This window comes from Lepidochelys kempii, chromosome 1 (assembly GCF_965140285.1).
Source record: "Lepidochelys kempii isolate rLepKem1 chromosome 1, rLepKem1.hap1, whole genome shotgun sequence".
Classification (NCBI taxonomy): domain Eukaryota; kingdom Metazoa; phylum Chordata; order Testudines; family Cheloniidae; genus Lepidochelys; species Lepidochelys kempii.
Genome location: NC_136380.1, coordinates 259,146,634 through 259,173,971, shown reverse-complemented (window position 1 = coordinate 259,173,971; position 27,338 = coordinate 259,146,634). Strand labels below are relative to the sequence as shown.

The 27,338-nt window shown below is 45.7% G+C and overlaps 1 protein-coding gene and 1 long non-coding RNA gene across 6 annotated transcripts; one reads left to right on the top strand and one right to left on the bottom strand.

The window, feature by feature from the left end:
* Nucleotides 1-244: 244 nt before the first annotated feature.
* On the top strand, nucleotides 245-19,597 carry LOC140904205 (uncharacterized). The gene is made up of 2 exons (XR_012156456.1): nucleotides 245-2,057; nucleotides 7,239-19,597. It is a non-coding gene; the product is annotated as an uncharacterized LOC140904205 (long non-coding RNA).
* Nucleotides 2,599-25,734, bottom strand: GTPBP1 (GTP binding protein 1). Of its 5 annotated transcripts, none has more exons than XM_073326410.2 (13): nucleotides 25,286-25,734; nucleotides 24,447-24,558; nucleotides 22,302-22,482; nucleotides 21,155-21,503; nucleotides 20,139-20,262; nucleotides 9,401-9,515; nucleotides 8,800-8,944; nucleotides 8,474-8,656; nucleotides 7,413-7,548; nucleotides 6,355-6,533; nucleotides 5,649-5,849; nucleotides 5,006-5,047; nucleotides 2,599-4,591 (listed from the first exon to the last, which is right to left on the bottom strand). In XM_073326410.2, exons 1-13 carry the CDS (start codon nucleotides 25,523-25,525, stop codon nucleotides 4,499-4,501), a joined length of 2,100 nt encoding a protein of 699 aa, XP_073182511.1. In that variant the 5' UTR covers nucleotides 25,526-25,734; the 3' UTR covers nucleotides 2,599-4,498. The 5 variants fall into 5 exon arrangements, 3 of the variants coding, with proteins under 3 accessions (XP_073182511.1, XP_073182529.1, XP_073182520.1); XM_073326428.2 differs by lacking the exon at nucleotides 25,286-25,734 and adding an exon at nucleotides 24,777-25,013; XM_073326419.2 differs by lacking the exon at nucleotides 5,006-5,047 and having other exon boundaries at nucleotides 25,286-25,733.
* Nucleotides 25,735-27,338: the final 1,604 nt, after the last annotated feature.

The following is a 27,338-nucleotide window of genomic DNA, read 5'->3' as shown; positions in this document are numbered from 1 at the left end:
ACTGCTTAGGGAGGTTGTGGAAGCTTTCAAAAGGAGGCTGGATTGCCATCGGTCATCTGGATGGTTAAAAGCAACAAATCCTGCATTGTGGCCAGGGGTTAAATCAAATGACCCTTGTGGTCCTTTAGAACTCTTACAAAGTCTAAATAGTCACTGGGCCAGAGTGTGATTCTAGCTTAGCAGTTAACTTGTTCCCCTGGAGTGTTCTAGGTTCCAGTCCCTGCTTCACATACCAGCTGAGTGTAAAGGGAAGGGAGGGAGGGAGAGTGCAACACCTTCATTCCTGGTTTTTTTTATTGGTGGTGGGGAGGGCAGATCCAGTGCACACACTCTTAGGCAGCCTTTGCGCATCTCTACCAGATTGTTTCCCTACCTAAATTCCCTGTAGAGCTCACCTAGTTTAGGCTCTCAACTGGTTGGTGGTGACAAAAATGTAAGTGGCAGGGGGCCTTTAGGTACCTAGAGGGTTAGGTGGTTTTAAAAATCTTAGCATTGCCTAAATGTTGGACTTTGTCTCCTGAAGTGGCTGTCTCCCTTGTGAATCTAGCCCATGTCTTACCCAAACCCCTTCCATCCTCAGAGCACTGCAGAATTGTTCTTACAAATGCATTAGTCCAGTCCAATTCCTCATATCCAGCCACCATCTGACTTTGGCACTATTTTATCTCCTGCCTTATGCATACTCCCTACTTTCTCTAATACCCAGCTTGCAAAATCCCCTCCCTAAGCATTTTAGAAAACTGATTCAAGTAGTTTTCCCCTGGCTAACCCCCTTGAGTTATCTTGTTTTCCCCTGCTCCAAAGAACAGCCTAGCTCTGCTTCACACCACAGGGCCTCAGAAGATATGTATACTACTGCTCAAATAACCTAGCTGAGCTGGAAGTAGCCTGTCGGTGTAGAGGCAATTTGCAGGAGGATCCACTCACAGGTCTGGAACAACTGCTGTGTAACTGAACAGCTGCCTCAAATGAAGTTTGGCAACACAGGCTATAAGCATTTTATATAGTAAATGGAGCCTATGCTTAGGAAGGCTGCTCAGCTCCCCCTAGTGTGTGGATTCCTTGCTCTGCAAAGCTGCCCCTACCCCTGCTCTCTCTTTGTAGTTGATGCTATTTGCATTGGAAGCAGGATTCTGAGGCATTCCCACTTTTCTGGCTGGCTGGGGAGCAACTGAAGATATTAAATGGATGAGTTTGGACTCTGGCATACTGGGGCTTGGGTACTCGTTTATTTCCCAGCTAGCGTGAGGGATGAAGACAAGGATGCTGCATGTGATCACAGCTGCATGGCTCTTTGGCAAGGAAAAATTGAGGCCAGATGTAGAGATACCATATTACGCTACAGCAGGTCCCAGTCCACACTTAACTTCAGCAATAGAGAGACAGTGCCTTCATAGCAGGAAAAAGTAAAACCCTAAACAGCTCTGAACTGCTTGGGCAGCAGATAAAAGGACACAGTTCAGCTGCCCCACACAGCAGATCCAAGTGTTCATACAAGAAGCTAGGTGTAGAGAAAGGCAAATTTTGCAGTTTGAATAGGCACTAAAGATTTGATTAGGTTCTATCCTCCATTGCAAAAGGGCCAGAGAATTAGGGTTTAGTCCAGTGGTTCTCAACCAGGGGTACGCAGAGGTCTTCCAGGGGGCATGTCAACTCATCTAGATATTTGTCTGGTTTTACAAGAAGCTACATAAAAAGCACTAACAAAGTCAGTACAAAGACTTGTTTATACTGCTCTACATACTATATCAGCAGTTCTCAAACTGGGTCATGACCACAAAGTAGGTCACGAGTTTGTTTTAATGGGGTTGCCAGGGCTGGCATTAGATGCACTGGGGCACAGGGCAGAAAGCCCAAGCCCGAACAACTTAGCTTTGCAGGGACTCCCTGTGGCTTGGGGCCCCAGGCAATTACTCTGGTTGCCACTCCCTAACGCCAGCCCTGAGAGTAGGAATAGACTCAGTGTAAAGAGAAACTTAACCGTTACTGTCACTTCACTGCTTCCCAGAATGAGAAGGCTCACAAGTGAAAAACGGACTCCAGTATCACACTGAAATGTAAGTACAGTATTTATATTCCAATTGATTTATAATTACATGGTAAAAATGAGAGAGTCAGCAATTTGTCAGTAATAGTGTGGCTGTGATGTTTTTGTATTTTTATGTCTGATTTTGTAGTTTTTAAATGAGGTGAAATTTGGGGATATACCAGACAAATCAGACTCCTGGTAGAGTAGTCTGGAAAGGTTGAGAGCTCCTGGTTTAGTCAACCTGTAGAAGAGAAGTGGGGCTCAGATTGAGCTGTTCCAGCATCTCCACCCCTTCAAACTGAAAGCATGTCTTTCACCTACAGCTCACGGTGTGCCATGGTTCTCAACCCTGTCCCCTTTATATCATCCCTACATTTCCCCTTGTATGGGAAAGCAGCCTAACTTCACCAGTACTCCTCTGGAACCTATCCCCCTACATATACAGAGGCTGCTCTCACATCTAGATTAGAGTAAGGGGCAGTACTTTGTGAAGGCACAGGGATTCAGGGGTAAGTGATGGCCGTTCCCATGATTAACCTTTAAGAGCACTTAAAGCAACAAGACACTACTTAACTTAGAACAAACTTTTTATTTTATACATCACACCAGTCTCAGTGATCTTTGTATGCGGGTCACAACAAAAAGGAGATCACACCACCTCCTTAGCATGAATTGATGTAAATCCTCTTCAGGCCCTAGGCTTCCCTCTTTCAGTTGGGGCACAAGGAATGAAGAAAGAGGAAAATGGGCTCAGGAATGAAGAACGCCCAGAGTTCTCTGCCTCCCTGAAGAGCAGTTTTAATGCTACTACAGGGCCTGGGCATGAATGAAGTCGGCCCTCATATTTTGCTAGCAACAGTTCACACTCCTTCACAATTGGGGTGCCATTAATAGTGTAGCTACTTATGGTTTCTCCCCAGAGAGCTCTGGCAGTTAGGCAACTGGCTCAGGAAGGACCATGGTCTACCTCCTCACTTCCATTTGGTTTGCCCTCAAAGATGGCTTTAGGCTTTAAGTCTTTCTAGTTAACAGCTTCCCAAGGTGGAGGCTCCCTGAAACAACGAACAGTGACTCGCTTCATTCTGAGTAGAAAGTGATAGCTCTGCCTCAAGATATTAAGCTTCCCATTAGTCAGTGGAGGATAAGCATTATCCTCGAGGAAGCTCTTCTTTTGAAGAGGCAGGGATGGGAGAGGAGCGAAGAACAAGTTGGGAGGTGACCAGCTACAAAGCCTGAGGTAAAAGGACATGATACTGATAAAATAAGTCACTTCAGAAGGAGTGTCCTGGAGGGCTTGTCCAAGAAACTAGAACTTCATTTAAAAATAAAATAAAATAAAATCTCCATGGGTTCCCCAGGCTGAAAGTGCTTCCCTCAGGTTGGTACCAACTAATCACTTCCCCCTTCTGCAAAGAGTGGGACTGACCAGTCTTACCACTGCCATGGCAAAGCTTGGCCTGCAAGTTCCAGGAGAGAAAGGAGCACTTGGAGCAGGCAAAGTCAAATGAGGGTGGCATTTGTTTTCAGTCTCCAGGCCCAAAAGGACTAGTCTGCTTGTGATCATTGTCTAGTCACAGGGGAGACTTATGCTGGTCGCAGGCCACACAGTGTTCCTGCACCACAGAGCAGTCTGGAAACATTCTCCCTATGTCACTGCTGCCAGGACCTTGAGGGGTAGGTAAGAGTTGTTCCAGCATGCATTGAACAGAGGTTAGAAGAGGAAGGAGGATGAGATGGGCAAGTAACCTCTATACTTAATCCTACCTCTGATTAAAGTTGTAACCGCTATTGGCCTTATATTTGGGGAGGAGAGGAAGAAGTGTTAAGAAAAAAAATTTAAACATACCTACTTAAGGTCAAGGATCTCTCTTGAATCCACCTTCCTCTTTAAGGTCCATCTGTTCAGTTTTCTGCATCCCCCTCCAAATTGCAGTCACTGCCATATTAAAATTAACCCATTTAAAAAACAGTTTAAGACAGGGAGAGTCCAGAACTCATTTGGCACCTTACCAGAGAGTGTGGAATTGCTGCCTCCCACAACCACCCACCATTCAGCACATTTTAACCCTGGAATTTCAGGTCTTCTAATGCCAATGGACTGGGGACAGTGTAGAAGGTTAAACAGACAGGACCAGATGGGGGAAAGGGAAGCAGCCAAAGGGCTCTTCTCCAATATATCTGGATTTTCCTCATCTTCATGCACACATAATATAATAAAGACTAAGAGCCCAGGTTGTACAAAAGTGTGTTGGGGTAGGAGGAAAAGGAAGGTGTCAGTCGATCAGTTCCACGTGTCTTGTCACCTTCGTTAGCTTATTATAAGTTACAACCCCTCTGTCATTCCTTGGGAGGGAAGGTTCTTCTGCAGCAGATCAGCTGGATGGGGTTTGGTTTAAGCTGCTCTGGATCTCTTGGCTAAGAAATGGAGGGAGGGGGAGAATTCCTCAGGGGGTGGGGGAAAAGGGATATTCAGCAGCCACTGGCGGGAGTCACACAAGCCCCCTGAGACTTCACTTTATGGCGCTGGCCCCCACGTCGCCGGCCCCCTCCTCCAACCTTCGACTGGAAAACAAGAAGGGGAATGTTAGTTTGTGATGACCCCAAGAAATCAAAAGTGACAAACACAGAACTGAGGCAAGCGCTCTACCTGCACTCTCACGGCTAGGGCATTGGGGGAGCACCTCTCACGGGACCAGTTTCCTACTCTCGCAGGTAGTAAGGAGACAAGCAGAAGCTAGTAAACTTTAGTTCTAGTCTTTTGGGGACCCAATTTACAGAAGCTCTGAACACTTAACTCCTATGAAGTCAATGGAAGCTGAAGGTGCTCAGGATCTCAGAAATCCAGGACCTGGGTTTCCATATTGTGGGTGATGGAAGCAGAAAGCCTCCAGGATTGTTTTGCTAACACGACTCTGTTCCCAGACTCAGGCCAGCAAGCCCACTTATCTCAAATCAGCTGTCAGGGTGCAAAAATACCTTATTGCCCTCTCGGTTGTGGGGCTCTTCATCCAGTGCAGTCTGAAGGAAAGCAGCAGGAAGAGAGAAGCAGAGATGAGCAAGAGCACAGCCACAAACACACCCAAGGGACAGGGCAAAAATACAGAGCAAGCGTAACAGGCTGGGAGTGCAGCCTTTATCCAATGACACCGCAGCAAAGAGGAGACAGAAAGGCATACAGAGACATGAACTGAAGGAAAGAATGCTGTGTCTTTCCAAGCCAGGCTCTGTGGTCTAAGTGTGATTTGACCCAAGGGAAGTGAGACAGCTGGCCTAGTGCCCGTACTTGGACTGTGAGTTCATTGTGGCAGGTGCTATGTGTTGGCACAGCACCTAGCACAATGGTGCTCTGGCCCACAACAAGGGCTCCTCGGCACTGTCTGAATACAAATGTTCCATTGAGAGGACAAGCTGACATCAATGAGCTGTCAGGATTTTCTCAGTTATCAGGGGGTCTAGTTCCTTGCTGGGGCACTGCTGGCTGTACCCATATAATTTGTTATTGCCAAGGGAACAGTCCCAAGAAGGGGGAGCAATGCTGACTTTTTATGGGGCTGAGACAAACAGCTGGCGGGAAGGAGGATGTGACTAGCCAGAAGATACTTCAATGTCTTTTGCTAACCTGTGGTTGCAGGGCACTAGAAGGTACTGATGGTGTTGCTCCTGATGAGGTGGCATCATCCCCCACCAGGGCCCCCCCAGCTGCTGTCCCACCCTGGGGCACACCATCCTCTCGTTTCGTAAGGGGTCCTTTTTTTGTTGACTGCATCTTGATCTGCTGGGGCTTGGAGTTCATTGGAGAGTTGTTGGTGGTCTGGAGTAACTGCCGGGTACAGATGGAAGAATATGCAGCATTAAAATGGCAGGGCCAGCCAGGCAAGGTTCAAAACTTCAGGGTTTCTTGAAAGTGAGGAGTGCTTAGAGAATTACTTCCACTAGCCATAAAGTGAACTATATAGCTAGCATCAGCCCACAGTTGCCCACACTGGCCCATAACCGTGCCTCAGAGCTGTCCCAAAGAAGCTATGTAGGGCTGAGAGGGGTGTTCAGTCTCTATAGCACAGCCAGTCCTTCATGTCAGGGGGACACCTGTCTGGAAGACAAAGACACCCGCAGCCTCCCCACACAGTCAGTTTCACACAGGCCAGATGGCCATCAGACTGCAATACATGCTGGTGGCCACTAGCCTGAGTTTTGCTTGAAATTAGCAACCAAGATAGTGAAATTATATCCTCCCATTCCCTGATTTCCCTACTTGTCTCCTCATTGTAGGAGTAAAGGTTTACTGGGAAAGCAAAATGGCAAGGGTCTGGCTCCTCGGCCTTTACCTTGGTGATAGTACCCACTGCTTTCGTACGGCCCTCACGAAAGACCAGCCGCTGGTCTATATGCAAGTATTCGGGGGTCTTGATGAAACGGAAGTGCACTGTAGCCTTGTCCCCTGTCCGTAGGCAGTCCTTGTCCATGCTGAGGATAGTGGCTGTCTGGCGGATACTGCCACAATGCACTGCAAATGATAATGTACCAGAGGCTCTCAAGTAGTAAATGCCACTAGTGGAACAAGCCTCAGATTAGAGTCCAAGGTCATTACTGCTAATCTATCCACAGCACATTTGAGTTCAGAATGAAAGAAACCTATTGTATTCTAATCAGTGCAAAGTTGACACTACAGATGCATTTGTTTGTTGCTCAGAAAAGAAGCTAAGTATTGGATACAGCAGTGGGTCTCAAACTGTTCTGCACTGACTTTCCTAGTGACCACGCACTGAAGCATTAAGAACCAAGCAGTGGGGGACCGTGGTATTGAGAAGAACAGGGTATGTCTACACAGACAAGAAAAACCCGCAGCAGGCCTGTGCCAGTCGACTCGGACTTGCAGGGCTGTTCCATCACTGTGTAGACTTCCAGGCTCAAGCTGGAGCCCAAGATTTGGGACCCTGTGGGGTGAGAGAATCCCAGAGCCAGCCCAAGCCCAGAAGTCTACACAGCGAGGGAACAGCTCCTCAGCCTGAGCCCCACGAGCCAGAGTTGATTGGCACAGGCCAGCTGGGGCTTTTTCTTTCCCCTCAGTGTCTCAGGCAGTTTGTTGTGCAAATGATGAAGCTAGAGAACCACTGGGCTACAGACAATGCTGACTCTTGGTAGCCACTGTGTAGGCTTTCCTCTTCCCAAGCACACTGGTTCTTACCGGCAGCAATCCTTGCTCTTCTAGATCTGCTCTCTCACCCATAATGGAATTGGGGAAGTTAATACAAGGAACTATGCCCTACATCCTGGATAAAGCAGAAATCACAGGTGGATTAAGCAGCCTAAGGCTAAAGCAGAAGTCTACAACTGTGAGCTGTGCAACTGGGATCTAAGGGTCAGAGAAAGCTGCTACACCTACCCATGGCCTGATAGCGTGGGCTGATGGTGGTGGGATGATGTAGCACCAGAATCTCTGCTTCAAATTCCCAGGATGCTTGTGGATTCAGCCGGGGGGACACCATCACCATGCCTTTCCGGATGGAGGAACGCTTGATCTAGGGAGGAAACAGGAAAAAGACAAAGAGTTAAGAATCATGCTTACTACAAGAATAAGTTCATTTCTTTTGCTCCTTTCATCCAGAGGGATCTCAAGGCATTTTACAGATCAATGATTACTCCAGCCACCTCTGGGATGCAATGTGATCACTATTCAGCAGCATACAACAATGTTATGCAGGGGTTCCAAAGAATGACTACAGCTGAAACTTTTGAAGAAGTTGTAGATAGAAGAATGTGATTGCCCAAAATTCAATTTTCAAAATTCAAGGACGCTGGGGTTAATATAGCTAAGAGTCCTTTTTACCTGTCTTTCAGACAGACACTCCATCCACCAACACAATGCCCACTAGCACTATGCTAAAGGCTTGTTTACACAGTTTTTGTACAGCTTTTACGATATGGGTTTGAAACCCGTGCAACACCACTAGCATGAATGCAGTTATACTGGTATGAGGCACCATTATCCCTAGGTACTAGGGCTTGTACCAACATAACTCTTTTGGTAAAAAAACCTAAAGTCAGACTCCTAACGGAAAGTTAAATTGGTGCAAACACTACATACAGACCAGGCCTAGGACATTAGCTTAGTTCTGACAAGAGTGATTCCTTGCAACACTTGTATTTAATGAGCGATCTCCTACAAGCCACACCTACTACATTAGACTATCTGGTGAGAACACAGTTCAAGATAAAGGCACAGAATTATTAGACTGGTGACAACACTTGAAAAGGGAGTGATATGTGGAATATGATCCACTAAATTAGTATGGGACTTTATGGTGCTGGTAGATGAACTCTCCCCCTGCCCTTCAGCGTTGGTGAAAGCAGTCTCATTTTAACCAGGATTAGAAAGTATCCTGAAGAAGCAAGGCTCTTGATATCAGGAACTAGGGCAGTCCCCCTCCCCATACACACACTCACCTTTTTCAAAGCAAAGGAGGCAGTCTGGCCACCACGCACCTCCTTCACAGGCATGCGTTTGCGGTGGATGGACTTGACAGCAATGGCCAGGAAGTTGCCCAAGGGGTCTGGACCCAGAAGCAAAGTGTCATTTAGCTTGATCAGGCCTCTCAAGGTTGTTCCAGACACAACTGTTCCCACACCCTGCACAAGAGAGAGAACCACCGGTAACTGGAGTCACTCAACCACGCTGTTAGAGCAGTAATGGAATTCCCCCTTCCAGCAGGCCCACCTCCAGTCCAGTCTCAAATGTGGCAGAGAGCCCTTCCCAGCACCAGTCCCCTTACCGGTACAGAGTAAGTGTCGTCTATCTGAAATTCTGCTGGCTCTTCCTCCCTGTAACTTGTTCGGGGAGACAGGAGATTGAGAAACATCTTAAGCAACTCCAGATTCTCACCAGTGACATTGGAAATCTGGAATATTGGGCACATCCTATAAGGGGGACAGACAACAGACAGCGGGAAATTAGTCCCCTCACTTTGATTAAAGTTCAAGGAGACATCAACATCTTGGACTGAGATAAATACTCAGCACTGGCAGGGGAAAGTTTGGCAGGCAGTTAGTTGCAGAACACCTCATAATTGAAATTCTGCAACACTGCATCTAAACTTCCTTGTGAGATTCAGAAAAGGGGCTTTAGATTCCTCCACTGAGGTCTGGGCACTGTGCTTCCATCTTATGTGGATAGCTCATAAGAAGCTCCTCACTTCCATCTGGGAGAGGAAAACATGGATGATCAGTCTGAGTTTTCCCTTTATGGAACTGATGTATTATGCAGTAGATGAAACATTAGTACATCTAAGCTGTGGGGATTCTGCTATCGCCTCATGCAGACATGCTCCACCCCCAAACAGGACTAATACAGATCACTCTCTCCACTCCCATTACCTCTCTGAGCTGAAGTTGGAGGCTGTTACAATGACATCATCTTTGCTCTGAACCAGCACCGGGATCTTCCTGCACCCTGGGGACTTCAGAAGTCGCTGTAACAGCTTCAGAGTTTCTTAAAGGGTGAAATGAACATAGTTAGGGCAGTATTCCCCCTCTTTAAAAATTGCCTTGGTCAGATTTCCTAAGGGAGACCAGGCACATTTCCAAAAAATTGACTTTCGGGTCACATCTTCCATATCAGCTAGCCTGCTGCCAAGCTAGAACTGTTCCAAAAAAGTATGAATTTGCCTCTATATACATCTATTAGAGTTGAGTTTAAGTTTTAAGGTTGCTTATTAGAGGTCTGTTTTAAATGGGAGTGGATTAATTTAATTTGAGACAATTTAAATTAGCGATTTAAATCACTAAATGGAAAACGTCAATTTAAATTAGATTTCAAGCAGTTATTTTCTAACGAAAGATGACTTCTCATTGTTTTATAATCAACCAATCTGATTTACATTAAAACATGTTGATTTACAACTAAATAGACCCTTTATACTAGATTGGGTACATGTTTTTGTGATGCAGGAAGATACACTATAACTATATACACTTATTCAAGCAATTATATAGCTCAGTATTTTCATATTCTTAATTGTACATTTTCAGTATGTTAGAAAAAAGGTCAGTAATATATTGCTTATTTACTACAAAATTAACTTTAGCTCATGATTTGTGTCAAGCTGCATCAGGATGGCAACTGGAATTAATTAAAACACAAAACGGCATATAAAATTTATTTGCATTAAAACAAAAAAAGGTAAATGTTTTGGATACATGAACTTAAAAGATGTTTCCTATTTACAACCAAATGATTTATTAAAGGAACAGAGAGCTCAACTGTAGCCTGTGAACTAAACTGATTTCAAGTCAGCCTGTGAAATTTTTCAAATATGCACAAGTGAAAGTGACTGGAGCTTAAGTTTCTACTCACTTAAAGTCTTTTGAAAATAAGACAGTCTCCTAAATTACTTACTCTGTCCTTCAAACTTTTAAAGCTAGATCTCATCCCCTCCCTCCTCATTTTTATTCATAGACTGGAAGAGGAAGACAAGTTTTCATACTCTTTCAACTTCCAATTGACTTCTCAACTTTGAATGAATTAGTCAAAATGAAGAAAATATTATTTCCTGATTGCAGAAGAAGCTACTAGTGTCAAAAGCTGGTTTAGCACTTCAATACACTCTGGTTCCTGGTGCTGAGCTAGTGACTTCTACCAATTCAGAGGTGGGACTCTTAAAGATCAGCCAACATGTACTGCTTGAATGGTTCACTTCCAGCCCTGAAATTTATTATGGTTGGCATGATTGAGGGGTGATTACTGGATGCCCAAGTCATAGCAGCATCTTCTTCAGCAGTTGGGCATCTGTCCTAGAACTCTGAATTGAAAATACTGGCAAGAAAGAGGTGGAGTAGGTGCTTGATCCATCCACTTCTTTACTGCTGAAAATTTAACTTTGTTGCTGGGTATTTCTTTCTTCAATGTCTCTTGAGGTTCTTTCCAAATTTCAACAGCATCAGCAATACAGCGGCAATCTTTCTGCAGTTTGCTCAAGGCTATACTGAAACCTATTTCCATATTCAGCATATCTTCTACAGTTCTCTTTAGTCCAAATGTTAACTACACTGGCTGTGAGAGTTCCATCTATTGTGTTATGATTTTCTTCTCAAAATTGTCATCAGAAGAGGCCAGTTTTTAATTAATAGCTCAAAATAGTCAACCACTGAATTCCATCACACATTTTGGGGGAGAATTAGTTTGGATCCTCATGCTTTGTTCAGTGAAGCTGAAGCACAGTGGTTGTTATGAAGTATTCCGCAATGTCAAAAATGTTTTCCTTTATTCCAAAAGTTGTACTTAAGTCTTTGCTAAAAGACGCAATCAAGGAGCACTGCACACCCATATGTTATAAGTTTGAGGTTCCCTTTATTATCTTCTTCTAGACTTCTCAGCTTTGCTACATTTGCAGCATTGTCTGCACCAAAGCTATGTGCTCAATTGTTTAATTTTTGTTCTGTTTGTTACAGCTTTTACTTCTACTTTAAGTATTCTGCTGAAAAGGCATTTCCTGATGTGTCAATTTCTGTAAAATAACATAAGATGGGGTTGTTGTGTGTCACACAAGAACAAATTACTGGATCATTGCATACAGTGCTCCACCCATCAAGACACACATTACCAAGTTTCCCGGTCAATGTTTTTTTGCACACTCTTCAGATTTCCTTTTCTTATACTGTATTCAACAACCTTTCAACAATGTCTGCTCGGCCGGATGCAGTGCAGCCTGGTCATAATGACTGAACTACGTCCAGTGAAGTATTTGCTTTGAACAAGCTGAAATGAAGAATTTGTTGCATAAATGAACCAAGCAATCTTTAATCTATGGAGTCGTTTTATCTTGCTGGAATTTGCTGGTCCTACTTATGAACTCATCCATGCATTTCTTAACGCAGTTAATTTACTGTCTGACATGTTTAGTTGCAGCACTCCTGGTGGTATCAGCAGGTGACTCTGAAGTTGTAGACATTGCAGGTGGATATTCATAACCCCTTATACCTAAACTGGATCCTGAAACAAAATGGTTAAAAAAAGGGGAGGGGGTCACTCGCTCACGGATTACTGCTAAGTGCACTGCTTTAAAAAAAAAAAAATTGTAAATGAACAATTCTGCCTACTAGTATTTGTACCACTGTCCAAATGAGTTTATTTTAAACCCAGTTTTATAGAGAAAATCAAAGGATTATCTAAATCTATTTAAACCCTTATCTTTAACAACATACCAAACAAATTTTAAAAAAAGGTTAAGTGCTAAAATTCATAAATGCCCAATCAAACTTTAAACAGAAAGTCATCACTTAGGATGTTTGATTATACTAAGGAATAAAGAATTTCAGAAGTCCAGCAGTGACAGTAAAAGTGTAATTGATAAATACTCCCACAAACTAACATACCGATTATATTTTGAACATATTTTGAAATTCATAAGTAATCCACCCAAAACACAAATTTATGACAATTTAAGTTATTTAAGGTATGGCAGGCAATGCATAAGAAAGATGCAAACTTATGTTTACTAACCAGTTGATCCAGATTGTTCAGATGTGTTCACATCATCATCTTCAAAGCCATTACCTTCTGAGGAGCATTTTTCATAATGCTGTTTCATTCTTACAGCCAGGCCTTGCATCTCTTTTTGCATTACTGTATTTGGCACATTCCTTTTGTACCCAGGGGTACAGGAGTTTCTTGAAAATATTCCCAAATACGGTTTTATGACATTCAGCCATGGCTGATTATTTTCCAGTTCCCAGGTGTTGAAGTCAACACTAGAAGTTGCACTCTGAAGAACATTGTCTCTTCTTCACAGTATCCTACTTTGACACCATTGTTGCTCCTTTCTGGTTGCGTACACTGTTCCTTCTGCTGTGTTACATAACTCACCCGCCCTCTCCTACCCCAAAAAAACGAAAGAACTAACAACAGTCCAACACTTCTGTTCATGTAACCCACATGCCTTTTGCACTGCACTATTTTACTTGTTTAGAGAGAGAGAGAGGGAGGGAGGCAGTTGAGAAGTCAATGGATTTCTGTTTGTATCAGTCTATGAACACATGCAAGGAGACAGAGCGAGGCCATTTACTTTAAATGTCACCCAGAAGCAAGGGTGGGCAAATACTGGGCATATCAGTGTTTTCCCATGAGCTGGAAAGTAAGTTTGCATGGTGAGTGTTGTCAAATATTCACAATTTGAGACCTAAGCCAATTAGAGCTCAGGTAGAGAGAAAAGTTATAAAACAGGAGTATGAGTAGGGCCCTACCAAATTCATGGTCATGAAAAATGCGTCACGGACTGTGAAATCTGGTCTTGTGTGTACGTACTTTTACACTATACTATAGAAATTTCATGAGGGAGACCAGCATTTCTCAAACTGGGGGTCCTGACCCAAAAGAGGATCATGGGGAAGGGGAGTTGCAAGGTTATTTTACAAGGGTTGCAGTATTGCCACCCTTATTTTGGCATTGCCTTCAGAGCAGGGTGGACGGAGAACTGCATTGTTGGCCAGGCACCCAGCTCCGAAGGCAGCGGCCTGTCAGCAGCTGCACAGAAGTAAAGGTGGCAATACCATAGCAAGCCACCCTTACTTCTGCACTCCTGCCTTCAGAGTTGGGTCAGGACCCCTACAGTTACAACACTATGAAATTTCAGATTTAAATATCTGAAACCATGAAATTTATGATTTTTAAAATCCTATGATGGCAAAATTGACCAAAATGGTCCATGAATTTGGTAGGGCCCAAAGTATGAGGCCACATAGGTAGGCTCAGCAGAAGATCCCGATGAGCAAGGTGTGGCACTCTGTACCTCAAAGCAGCACCCTAGAGCTCCCATATTCACCCATCACACAATGATGATATATTTCATACAAAGCATGCCACGTAAGATACCATATGAAAGATCATAGTCTGCTGAAACCTGTTGGTCTGTCAAAATATGTATATCATGTATATGAAGTTATGAGATTTTGCTGTATGGTTGTTACTGATCTAAAATAGGGGATAGTGGCATCATTCTTTGACTTTTTTCTTCCCGCACCTACGCCAGAAGCAACAAGAATGGTGGGAAAACAAAGTCTTGAACTGAGGAGACTGGTCCCAGGCTTAAAGGGAAGCCTATGTATTAAGAACTATAACATCTAGTGGGGTGAGAAAATGGTTTATCCAAATACTGCCTAGTCTAATAAAGACTAAGATTTAGACTATGTACTAACTTTTTGTGCCTACCACTTATAATCACTAAAAATCTACCTTTCTAAAGTTAATAAATCTGTTTTATATTTTACCTAAAACAGTGTGTTTTGGTTGAAGTGCTTGGGAAACCACAGCTCAGTTTACAAAGGCTAGTGTGTCTCCTCTCCACATCAAAGGAGTGGTAGACTGGATAATAAACTTACATGGGTCAGGCTTCTGACTAGGACAAGACGGTGCAGTTCTGGGTACAACCCTGGGGGGTTGGGATATTTGCGGATGCCTTTCTCTGTCTGATTTGTGAGTGGCTCAGGTAGAATTCATGCAATCCAGCTGGGTGTAGGGCTCCACATGCTGTTATACTGAGTGATAACAGTGCCTAGAGGGGTTTGCTGCTTGTCACTAGCAAAGTGTTGGGAGAGATAGCCCAGGTTGGAGAGTTAAGGGGACACAGTGGTACTCTAGTTCCAGGTTGTACCCCAGGGATCCTAGAAATCAGTTTGCCATGGAAAAAAATGCAGAATTTGTATTTTTTACAGAGAATCTTTAGTTTTTACATTTTGTGAAAAACTAAAAACATTAACTACATTTTACTGCTTGCAACCTCCCTCACTTGTGGTTGATTTTTGAATGCGCTTTAAATTTACATACTCCAGTAAACTGCTTTTGGTGCATAGAGGTTACTCAACAGCATATAGAGGTTTGTGTTTCAATGCATCTCATTTCAGCCTCCACAAGTAATTAAAGTTATGAAAAGATGCTGTAAACTTTAAAAATCACCCCTAATGACCCCGTCACTGAGTTTGGAAAGGACAAATTTCACATTGATAGCAATGTGCTGTTCTGTACTGTATGCAGCAAGGGTGCAGATTGCGTTCGAAGGCAGACAATGGCAGAACACATGGAAAGCGCCAAACTGAATAAAAAGAAGCTAAAAACAAGAGGCTGAAACAGCAGGGCCATCCACAACACTAAAGAAACAATGCACTATGACAGGACCATTCTATTAATTTTATTATAATGATTGGTACAGGTAGGCTTCAAACTTGCTTAAAAATTGTAAATATATCAATAATACATTGTGTTCAACTGATACCTACATTACGACTAAGGAAACTGAAGTTCAGCATCGCATTTTAATTGTGGAAAAACATGGATTTTATTTATTTATTTTTTAAATCACAGAAAACTAGAATCCCTGCTGATGAGATACATGTTACTGTCTCCTGAAGTCAGAGGCCAGGTCCAATGGGTGGGATGACTGCCATAGGGTTGCTAGGTGTCAGGTTTTCGACTGGAACACCAAGTCAAAAAGGGACTTTGGCAGCTCCAGTCAGCACAGCTGACCAGGCTGTCAAAAGTCCGGTCTGCAGCACAGCAGGGCTAAGGAAGGTCTATCTGCATGCCTTGGCTCTGCATGGCTCCCAGAAGTGGCCAACATACCCGGCTCTTAGGTGCAGGGGCAGCCAGGGAGGCTCCACGCACTGCCAGAGTGCCAACTTGGCCACAGTGCCGACTTGGCCACAGTCCCGGCCAATGGGAACTGCGGAGTCAGTGCCTGCAGGCATGGGCAGTTCGCAGAAGCCCCTGGCCCCCTGCCTAGGAGCTGCAGGGACATGCCACTGCTTCCAGGAGCTGCATGGAGCCAGGGAGCCTGCCGACTTGGAGTGCTGGAAGTAAGCGCCACCCTGCCAAAGCCTGCACCCCAACCTCCTCCCACATCCCAATTCCCTTCCCAGAACCTGCACCCCAACCCTAAGCCCCCTCCTGCACTCTGAACCCCTCAGGGCCAGCTCAGAGCCCCCTCCTGCACCCCAAACCCCTCATGCCCCGCCCCAGAGCCCGCACCCCCTCTCACATCCCGTGCTCCAGCCCGGTGAAAGTGAGTGGGAAGCAGAGCGTCAGGGAAGGGGGCAGGGCAAGGGTGTTCGGTTTTGTGCAATTAGGAAGTTGGTAACCCTATTTTGCCAGTGTCTTGCACAGCCCCCCCATGCCCCATAGGATCAAGCTCTTAGTAGGGAGTTTTATAAAGATGCCACGAGATCATGCTATCTCAAAAGTTAGTTTTTTCTCCTGATCTCCAGCCTTCAACTTAAAGTTTTTGATAGAGGCTCACAGATTCAGCATATTGTTTTATTTAAAATGATTTAAGAAGTAAGTTTAGGCCTTCACATATCTGTATTAAATTCAGATTTCATTTTAAACAGGTTTATTTTTAAAAGAAAATTTAAATATGAATTTATTTTTTCAAACAAGTCAATGATCTTTATGCACTCCAGTTTTAACAATCATAATGTGATTGCAGAGCCATTGGTCATTATCTTTGAAAACTCACGACGATTGGGGGGAGGTCCCGGATGACTGGAGAAAGGCTAATGTAGTGCCCATCTTTAAAAAACGGAAGGAGGAGGATCTAGGGAACTAAAGGCCAGTCAGCCTCACCTCAGTTCCTGGAAAAATCATGGAGCAGGTTCTCACGGAATCAATTTTGAAGCATTCAGAGGATAGGAAAGTGATCAGAACAGTCAGAATGGATTCACCAAGGGCAAGTCATGCCTGTCTAACCTAATTGCTTTTTATGATGAGATAACTGGCTCTATGGATAAGGGGAAAGCAGCGGACATGTTATTCCTTGACTTTAGCAAAGCTTTTGATACGGTCTCCCACAGTATCCTTGCCTGCAAGTTAAAGAAGTATGGGCTGGATGAATGGACTATAAGGTAGATAAAAAGCTGGATAGATCATTGGATAGTGATCAATGGCTCCATGTCTAGTTGGCAGCTGGTATCAAGCGGAGTGCCCCAAGGCATGGTCCTGAGGCTGGTTTTGTGCAATGTCTTCATTAATGATCTGGAGGATGGCCTGGATTGCACCCTCAGCAAGTTTGCACATGACACTAAACTGGGAGGATAAGCTGGAAGGTAGGGATAGGATACAGAGGGACCTAGACAAATTAGAGGATTAGGCCAAAAGAAATCTGATGAGGTTCAACAAGAACAAGTGCAGAGTCCTGCACTTAGGACGGAAGAATCCCATGCACTGCTACAGACTAGGGACCAAGTGGCTAGGCAGCAATTCTGCAGAAAAGGACCTAGGGGTTACAGTGGACGAGAAGCTGGATATGAGTCAGTGTGCCCTTGTTGCCAGGAAGGCTAATGGTGTTTTGGGCTGTATAAGTAGGGGCATTGCCAGCAGATTGAGGGATGTGATCATTCCCCTCTATTCAGCATTGGTGAGGCCTCATCTGGAGTACTGTATCCAGTTTTAGGCCCCACGCTACAAGAAGGACATGGAAAAATTGGAAAGAGTCCAGCAGAGGGCAACAAAAATGATCAGGGGGCTGGAGCACATGACTTAGAGGAGGGCTGAGGGGACTGGGATTATTTAGTCTGCAGAAGAGAAGAACAAGGGGGGGATTTGATAGCTGCTTACAACTACCTGAAAGGGGGTTCCAAAGAGGAAGGATCTAAACTGTTCTCAGTGGTAGCAGATGACAGAACAAGGAGTAATGGTCTCAAGTTGCAGTGGGGACAGTTTAGGTTGGATATTAGGAAAGATTTTCACTAGGAAGGTGGTGAAGCACTGGAATGCATTACCTAGGAAGGAGGTGGAATCTCCTTCCTTAGAAGGTTTTTAAGGTCAGACTTGACAAAGCCCTGGCTGGGATGATTTAGTTGGGGGTTGGTCCTGCTTTGAGCAGGGGATTGGACTAGGCTACCTCCTCAGGTCCCTTCCAAACCCGATATTCTCTTATCATAAAGGATTTGACCTTCCTTAGTTTTCCATGATGAGCTGAATGCTAATTAGTGGTCAGGACTAGAAAGTGTTTGAATTATTACTTGATTTTGCCATGATAGGACAGGACAGTCTTACTTCTGAGTATTATTACCACAGTTCCACAGCAGAAAGAGGGGAGCAGAGATTAGCATAAGAGCCAAGAGCAAAATGAAGTCCAGATAGGGGACACGCAGGAGTCAGTGTTCCAGGGCAGAGGATTTGGCTTTCAGATCCGATTCCTGCCCTCCTTCTCCTGCCATGATGGAGCCAGTTCTTTTAGTCCAGTTTCTTGCTTCCAGCAGTGGCCAAGACCCAATGCATTAATGAAAGGTGATCTCCTACAATGTAACTGTACAATGCTATGCGTGGGGGAAAACAAGGGGGATGTTAAGGACTTAAGTGGCAATTAGTTTATATTGCACAATTGTCAGCTGATCAGATTACAGCCAGGTTATGGTTATTAAGAAAAGGCAACTGTAGGAGACTAGTGTTTTGGCTAAGGAGATGCTGACATCTGACCATGTCATCTGTTCCTCATACAGAGCTCAAGATAAAGGGGCCACATCTTCCATTCAAATTAAACATCTACATCCTTCTCTTGGCACTGTAGTGGGCTCAGATCAAAAAAATTCTCCTCAAAAGGTCTGCTCTTTTACCCTAAACCAAATATGCTCCTCCCTCCCCAGTTACTCGCTTTATGACTGGGGTTCCATTAGTTTGCCAAACGTCTTTTACACCTCCATTTCCTATGATTTCTAAAAGGTACTGCTCAGCATCCCGTTTACTGAAAGCATCTTCCGACAGAATTTATACAACAGGCAGATTGCTAGTCTTCCTGGTTCTCAAAACTTCTGACCAAAAACATGTCACTGTTCCAAGTAACTAGAGCCAAATCCTTATGGGCTAGGAATGAAATCAAAGTAGGAGTATAAATTCAGGAAAAGAGCTGGCCCACATCCAGTGGTGTGCATCAGAACAAAGGGAAGTGCCTTGACTTTCAGGTAGGAAGCAGAGCAAGACCTTTTAAATTAATATCCATCCCCTACATCCCAACTGCAGGCTTCCCCCCCCCTTCAAATTTAGATACCAGGAGAGAAAGATAACCCCCCAACTCCAGCTAAAGCACTTGGCTGCCTCTCCCCAGAAAGTCTGAGACTGCCTGCAGTTACAATCTCTCTTTGGGGACCATTATATTAAGTTTATGAATGATTTATGTATCACTGTGCACAAGGGGTTGCATAGAACTCCAAGAGCAAGGGTTACCACAGCTCTTCCAGGAACTAAAAACTGGGTGGGTGATTAAGATGAATCATACAACGCCTCCCTGGGGAGGCTTATATATACTGGTTCCAACTGGGTTTTCCAAGGATCAAAGAAAATTTTTTTATGCCAAAAGCCCCAAGTTTAAATGGACATGGGGCCTTCTTTTGATTCAGCAAGTGGACAGGACCCTCTGGCCAAGGGATCCCCTAACCCTTATGGAAGGGCTGGAAGGACTTTGGCTTACTAGGACCCCATAAGTGTGATGGGTGACCTCTACCAAGCTTTTAAAAAAGTTTGTATTAACTGGTGTTAATATGGTTTCCTCTGTAATGCTTTTACCCTGAGAATAAACTTATTTTGCTTTATGAAGTCTGCTTGGTAACTGGTTTACACTATTGTAGTCCCTGGAGAAAGAGTTAACCACAGGTGCTGGACCCCAGTCAGATCTGCTGGGGAAATCACAGTAAGGCACAAAGTGAAAGCAAGCATAAATCCCCAATTCAGGGTGGGGGTGAGACAAGTGTCTGCCCAAGAAAAGCATTCGGGATCCTGGCCATCACTTAAGTGGGTGCCATCGAGGAAGACCAGGATAAGGGCCAAAGGTTTAGTTAACCCTGACATCGACAGCCTAATTAGGCAAAACCCCACAGCACACACTTTATTGCTGCACAACTAAGCAATCCAAACAATAGAAGTGAGAGCTGTAACAAGTGAGGGGAGTGTCTTGGGAAAAAAAAAGAGGACTATTTCTAGAATGTATTTGGGCTACAGCCTAAGCCATATTAAGTATGAGGCGACTTCCATTAGCCCTGATTCACCATCCCAGTTGAGGGGACACTAGCAAGCCTGTGGATACCGAGTGTTCTGAGGACAGAGGAGCAGTTGCTGGCAAAGATCCACATTTACCTTGCAGGATGTTGGCAGGACACATGTCGATTTTTGTCACCACGACAAAGACTGGAACATTGAGTGCCAGCGCTAGGCCCAGGTGCTCCTTGGTCATCCCAACAATCCCAGCATTGCTGCCAACCTGCATCAAAAAGTCATACAACTGCAGGTAGTTGGATCACACAGGATAGTTTGGCCAGAGTATGCAGTAGACCAGCGGTTCAGGACCTAGTTTTAATGGGGTCTCCAGGGCTGGCTTATACTTGCTGGGGCCTGAGGCCGAAGCCCAAGGGCTTCGGCCCTCAGCAGCGGGGCTCAGGTTACAGCTCCCCTGCCTGGGCCTGAAGCCCTTGAGCTTCAGCTTTTCCCCCCACCTGCCTGGGGTGGTGGAGCTCAGGCTTTGGCCCCCAGCCCAGGATGGCAGGGCCTTGACAGGCTCAGGCTTCAGTCCCTGCTCCTGGGGTCATGTAGTAATTTTTGTTGTCAGAAGGGGGTAACAGTGCAATGAAGTTTGAAAACCTCTGCAGTAGACTATGATCAGATTGTAGAACTGTTGTGTGTGGGGAGGAAGGATGCAATTCCAGGTCCCGTCCCCTCAACATCCCACCCCACCCCAAGAATTTTAAACACATCAGTAGGAGAGAGAGCAGTGAGGAAAATAATTCAACTCATAACTAGTGAGTACAGTATTGTATTCCCAAGTTCAGAAATCTTTCTGATGACAAAGAAAACATATCTCCTGACCACTTATGGGTATTGAAGATCCCCTGGCACTTCTCAAGAGCAGGGACAGCCATGGAGTCCTGGCCATGCCATCATATTGGGAATTATATTCTGCCTACTGAAGCTATTATTTATATTAGCACAGTACCTAGGACACCCCACCCCATCATAGACTAGGTATTCACTGTGCTAGGTGCTGTAACAAAAAACACAAAACAGAGTTTCTGCCCCAAATAAAGTCATCCACTTCTCTGTATTGGTATTTTACAGGTTTGAACAGTGGCATATTGCACTGCTTTATTGCCACTTACCATAAGCATGCAGAAATCTGGTAGGTGACCAGTCATGCCGAAGACTGTGGTCTTCAGGTACTTCTCATGCCCAGCCAAGTCAATGAAAGTGATGACCTTGGTAGATTTCTCACAGATTTTGGTCCACTCCAGGCTGCCACCATGGCTGTCAGGCTTGTTCACCACATTGCCCTCACTGTCAAAGCCCAAGATGTCATTGCCCACACTGCTGGTACGACCTGACTCTATCTCATGCTTGTGGCGGAAGAGCTTTTGCCGGGCAAAGCCCCGACCATTGTCCAGCTCACCATGCGTCAGGACACCCAGCAACGTGCTCTTTCCTGCATCCACATTGCCAACCACTGCTACCCTACCGGGGAAAGAATAAAGTAATCAAACACCGGGAGAAGAGTTAATGTCAGCTTGGTCGTCCCTTAGAAAAGTTTTTCATGTTAATACAAGCTAGCAATGAGTGCTGTCACCAGAACCTGAAATCTGTTTTTAGAGTTTTTGAGTTTGCACACAATATAAGCAATATAATCCAACTTAGAGGGACACTTTGGGGGAAATTCACTGTCCAAGGCTCATTCATGTATTAATATTAATATCTCTATTGATGCTGATGAGGGTGGCCATTGTGGCAGCATGAGTGATGTGAAAACCCAATCCACCTGGAACTAGACTGAGACTCCCAAGTCATTTTTATACAAGGTATCAGACACCCATCAAGAGATCACTTAAGTATTAGGCTGGAATTGAAGTGGTGACTGATAAGCAAAAGGTTCCATATTTCAATATCTGACTTATTTTAAAGAGTCCACTCCTTGCAAGGTCCCCAAAATCCCCTGCAATTACAGAATGACCGAGTCCCCAAATAACTCCTTGATGGATCAGCAGAGAATCCCTGAAGTGCTCCCAGGCCAGGGAGAGCTCAAAACAGAGGCTGTCACTCAGACACTGAAACTTTTGAGCCAAGAACAGGAGTGCAAACTAAAGATCATTACAGACAGCTTGTATAAGAAGGAGGAAAAAGATGTAATTAGCAAGGAGTGTTCAGACAGCTGTCTTTTCTGGGTTCATACAACACCCAAATTCAAACCACCACTTGCTCAGATCAAAGAGATGTGGCTGTGTTGCTGCCTAATCCTGCCTCCACCCGTCTCCTCACCTGACCTCCAGGAAGTCGTTGTCACCCACACGTTTCCGAACAAGGTAGTCGCGCACCTTGCCCCCTGCCTCCTGGTGCTCCCGCAGAAGTATCACATCTGCCTCAAGCTGCTCTGCCATGCTCTTCACGGTGGCATAGGATGCTTCCATATCTGCCTCACTCAGACCATATTCAGTCCCATCTAATGAGAAGTTGTGAGGGGGAAGGAAATAAGATTAGCAACACTTCCCAACAGCCTGGAGTAAATGGTAATTTTATTCTCTCTTCACATGAGCTGCCTATAGCACTGATTATACACATGGGAAAGACACCAGTCAGCCTACAGAAACACAGGAAGAATGGCCTATTCCTGAAGGAAACTTTAGGCTTAATTTTAAGACTCAAAGGAATTAAAGCGTCACTAACAGCAAAAAAGCAAAACAATAAATAAATCCTACTATCTGAAAGTGCTTTACCTACTCAAGTTACAAGCAACACCTAAAATCACTGAAGGATTAGCATAAAAATTCAAATATTTCTCATTCTGCTTACTTTGTGCATTTAACAGCACTCTGGGTATTTAGTCAGTTTCCCCATCTACAGCCAGATATTGTATTTCCTCTATTTGTCTTTCACACTACAACAGGGGAGAGAAAGTGTTTTAAAAAAAGTTACTAAGGGGATGCAGTGGAGAGGGTAGCTTTTGAAAAGCACTATTAACATGTTTTGTAAGACTGACTAGATCTCAAGTCTAGTTTTTCTTTACATTATTAAAACTAAAGAAATTCAAAGGAGTCTACGTGGGTTTGGGGGATTGTGGCTGTGATATGAAGTCTTTCTCCTCTAGGTTACTGGTTCCAATACAACCCCAGGTTTGTATACAAAAATGAATATTTCCCTCTTCGGAAGTCGTAACCCAGGTCTTAGCAAGCGAGTGCCTATCTCTAAACAGTCACAAATTATCCTCCTTATGGGCAATCTCAGCAGAAAGCACAAGGACTGAATTGACTAACCAAACTTCCCTACCTAGCTGTCATTATTCCCTGCAACAGGGATACAGAAAATAGATAGGACTGATATACATGGGAAGCTTGACTGAACACTGTCAATGTCCCTGTACTGCAGGCATAGCAATTGTAATGAATCAGACTAGCGGTCTACCTAATCTATTGTCCTGACAGACAGTGGCCACTTCCAGATGCTTCAGAGGAGGTGTAAGAAAATCTGCAGTAAGCAGTTATGGGGTAACCTTGCAAGGGGGCAGGTTAACTGTTCCATAGCTTGAGGGTTGGCTTAGGCACTAGAATAGGAGATTTATATCCCTTCCAAAACATAGTAAACATTAAAAAAACCACTTATTACTCTGGATAGTCTTAATATCCATGTACATGTCCAACGATTTTGAAACCCACCATGCTCCTGACCTTAGTGACATCCATGAGCTAATTGTACTTTCTATGAAAGGAAGAATTTCATGCTCTAGGGGTGTCAAATTCAGTATTTTTCTTTAGCACAACGACATTCAAAAATGTGATTTGCAAAAGAAAACGAACGAACAAGGGGCAGATATATGAAAGCCATGTTAAAGGATCAGGTGCGAAAACAGCAAACCACAAATATGCAAAGGCAGGTGGCTGCTGCCACACCTAGAATATATGACATTAAAGGCATTACATTTAGAAACAAAAAGGAACTGCTTTATGTACTATAGACAGCCTACAGGGGAGTAAGAAGCAGCTATTTTGGTTAAAGTTGATAGTTAAATATAAAGTGCTTCTAATACACTCCTGTGAAGTTTTCCCAATTTACAATTGGGAAAAAAGCAATGACAGAGGTAAAGCAGACACCTTGGAACATGAAGGAAGTCTCAAGACTGAGATTATAACTCCAGAGCTCCTATCACCCAGTGCTGTATTCAGATACCTTAACCGCTCTTATTTCCAAACACATTTTATCAATAATACTTATAGTTATGCCAGATATAATAGTAACAGGGTAACCAAATTATGTTTCCAAGCATAGTCACCAGCAGGGCATGTCCTGCATGTGGTATTATATTGGGGAATGGGGTGAAGGGAATTCTACTTTCCTCTGAAGCATCAAATTAGATGAACCAACACTTCCTTTTGAAGCAAGACTTTACCTTTACAAGAAAGCTGTACTCACCTGATCCTTGTCCAATTACATAGATAGTCTCCCCACAGCCCTCATCCATTCTCTCCCACATCTGCTGGAGCAGGCTGTCATACTGTTCCGATGTCGGACTCACCATCACCAACTAGAGTGAAGATCAGACAAGTTTAAATGCATTACCTGGGGGGGGGAGGAGGGGGGCAACAATTCCCAAAACAGCGCGAGATAATAGTCCAGCCCAACGTGCTCTACGTGGGAAGGAGGCTCTTTCAAAGCCCCTTTCAGTCAGTTTGGACACGCTGGTCAGTTACAGCGCAGGTCTCCTCCCCACACCGCACAGAGGTATTGGAGAGAGACACTCACCGGTTATGAGCCTTGAGCGGCTTTTAAACACTACGAAGTGGGGGGGGGGGGGGGAGAGGGAGATCAGCCTCTGGGGTTGCCCAGTGAAAGATCCCAGAAGGCGCCAATTTAGGGGGAAGGGCAGCAATGTGCGGTACATTAAAAAATAAAGAAGCTGCCAGCTCACAACCCCCGCCGGGCCACATCCAGGAGCCGGGCCAGGCGCTCTCCGGGCATTAGGAGCAGCGAGCTCCAGAGACACCTGCCGCGCGACGTTTCCCGCCCTGCCGGCGACCTGCCGCCCCCGGCAGCATCTGACCCCGGCCCCCCGCGGCTCCCCAGCCCCACCGCCTCGGACAGGGGGCGGGCACCGGCCCAGCTCCCCGCGCTCGACGAGACCGGCCGTTTTCTCAGCGCGACGCCCCCACAGGTGTGGCGCTGCCCCCGCCAGGGACACGCCCCAACCCGCGCCGCCGGGAGAACCGGCTCTCGCGCCCCAGCAGCCACACGTCTCCCCCGCCCGGGCCTACCTTGCTGGTGAGGTCGAGCTCGGGCTCCCCGTTGAGCACCTCCCCGTCCTCGCTGCAGTCGGAGCCGAAGGCGGCGCGGTGGGGCCGGGAGGAGGCGGTCGCCTGGGCCGCCCCGCCAGGGGAGCTGGGCTCCGGCGCGAATATACAGGCCGGTACCGGGAAGCCCTCAATGGGCGAGCGGCTCCGCTCCGCCGCCATCTTCCCTGCTGCCCCGGCCTCCTGCACCCGCCTCATCAGCATAGCTCCGCCCTCCCTCCTTCAGCCTGGCCTATGCGTAGTACTCCCTCGAAAGCCCGCCAATAGGCTTGTTAATAATTAAGCAGACCCCTCCAGCCAATCACCAGGCAGCTTTATGAATAATTAAGCATAACCATAACAACTACGGCCGTGCTCATAATTATTCGTAAGCCACGCCCCCAAGCCAACGCTTCCTCCTGCAGACTGGAAAGTAGAAGCGGTGTTGCCAGGTCGACTCCTTATATCCTCACAAGCTCAGAGTCCGCGCTACGTGGTAACTGCCCTGCAACCAATGGAAGAGGAGAACAGCATTACGAGCAACACTTTGCTCCAATCAAACAAGAGATTTAGAAAGAGGGGTGGGCCCTGAATCTCTGCCTATCATGGGACAGAGACAGAGAGATGGGTCAAAGGTTTTCCCGCAAAAGTAAAAGCAAACATTTAGGTTTCTTAGCTAACCAATAAGAGAGTAGGCTTTTCTGACAGACATATGGAGGGACCAGTCAAATGAGAAGACACACTCTGGGCCTGATAAGAACAGATACTACACTTGCTATCTGTGGGGATTTCCCACCTGGGATGAATTGTCTTCCTCCTTTGGCAGATGCTGATGACATGGGGCTGAAATAAATCTGCTGGAACCACTTTATTCTGATGCAATGACTTTGTCAGTGCTTGACCGGGCTGCTTCTCCACTCCCACCTCCATGATTTTGAGGACCTACAAAGGTCAGGGCTAATCTCTGTCCCAGACCTTTTCATTAGTGTAAAGCCAGTGTTGATAAACTTCACATTGCCCCCTCTGACTAGCCTGTGACCTCTATGAAAGCTGATGGCCGTAAATCCATCAATTTTTAGGAGGGTAACAGTTCCCCAATCAACTGCTGTATCTGCAGTGGACAACAGTACCTCCCATGTTACCACTGCATACTCCCTCCCTACCAGCTGCTCCACGGAGCAGCCAATGCAGCTTCTACCCACAAAGAAAACAGCTCAGCGTCACAAGGGATAGTGTAATCTTAGAGTTGCCAGCCCTCCCACATTGGCCGGGAGTCTCCCAGAATCTGACTCAACCTCCCGGTTGCTATTGAAAGCAATCCAGGAGATTCTAATAGGCCAAAAGTCCAGTTGGCGGCACAGCGGGGCAAAGACAGGCTCCCTACCTGCCCTGGCTCCGCGCAGCTTCCGGAAGCAGCCATGTCGCTATGGCTGCTAAGGGCAGGGACAATCAGCAAGGCTGCATGCACTGCCCCCACCCTGAGTGCTGGCTCCGCAGGTCCCATTGGCCACGAACCACAGCCAATGGGAGCTGTGGAGGCAGTGCTTGCAAGCAGGGGCAGTGCGCAGAGCCACCTGGCCACCCCTGAGCCTAGGAGCCACAGGGACAGGGCAGTCACTTCTCAGAGCCATCTGAGGTAAACACTGCCCAACTGGAACCCACACTCCCTCCAGCACCCCAACCCCTGCCTTGATCCCCCTCCAAGAACCCACACCCCTCACCCCTTCCTGTACCCCTGCCCCAGCCTGAGCCCCCTCCCACACCCAAACTCCCTCCCAAAGCCTGCACCCCCTCCTGCATACCAACCTCCTGCCCCAGGCTCAGCCCGAAACCCCCCTCCCACATTCTGAACCCCCAGCCCAGAGCCCGCACCCCAACCCCCTGCCCCAGCCCGGTGAAAGTAAGTGAGGGTGGGGGAAACCGAGCCACTGAGGGAAGGGGGATAGAGTGAGAAGGGGTGGGGAGGTGCAGGGCCTCAGGGAAGCAGCAGGACAAGGATGTTTGATTTTGTGCAATTAGACAACTGGAAACTCTATGT

Bases quoted from the DNA above. Each gene is read 5' to 3' on its own strand.
- GTPBP1 (XM_073326410.2), bottom strand. From the start codon at position 25,525: ATGCTGATGAGGCGGGTGCAGGAGGCCGGGGCAGCAGGGAAGATGGCG. The intron at 21,504-22,301 runs GTGAGGAGACGG...TTTCCCCGGTAG, and splicing joins AACGACTTCCTGGAGGTCAG to GGTAGCAGTGGTTGGCAATG. The intron at 4,592-5,005 runs GTATTTTTGCAC...CTTGTTTTCCAG, and splicing joins ACAACCGAGAGGGCAATAAG to TCGAAGGTTGGAGGAGGGGG.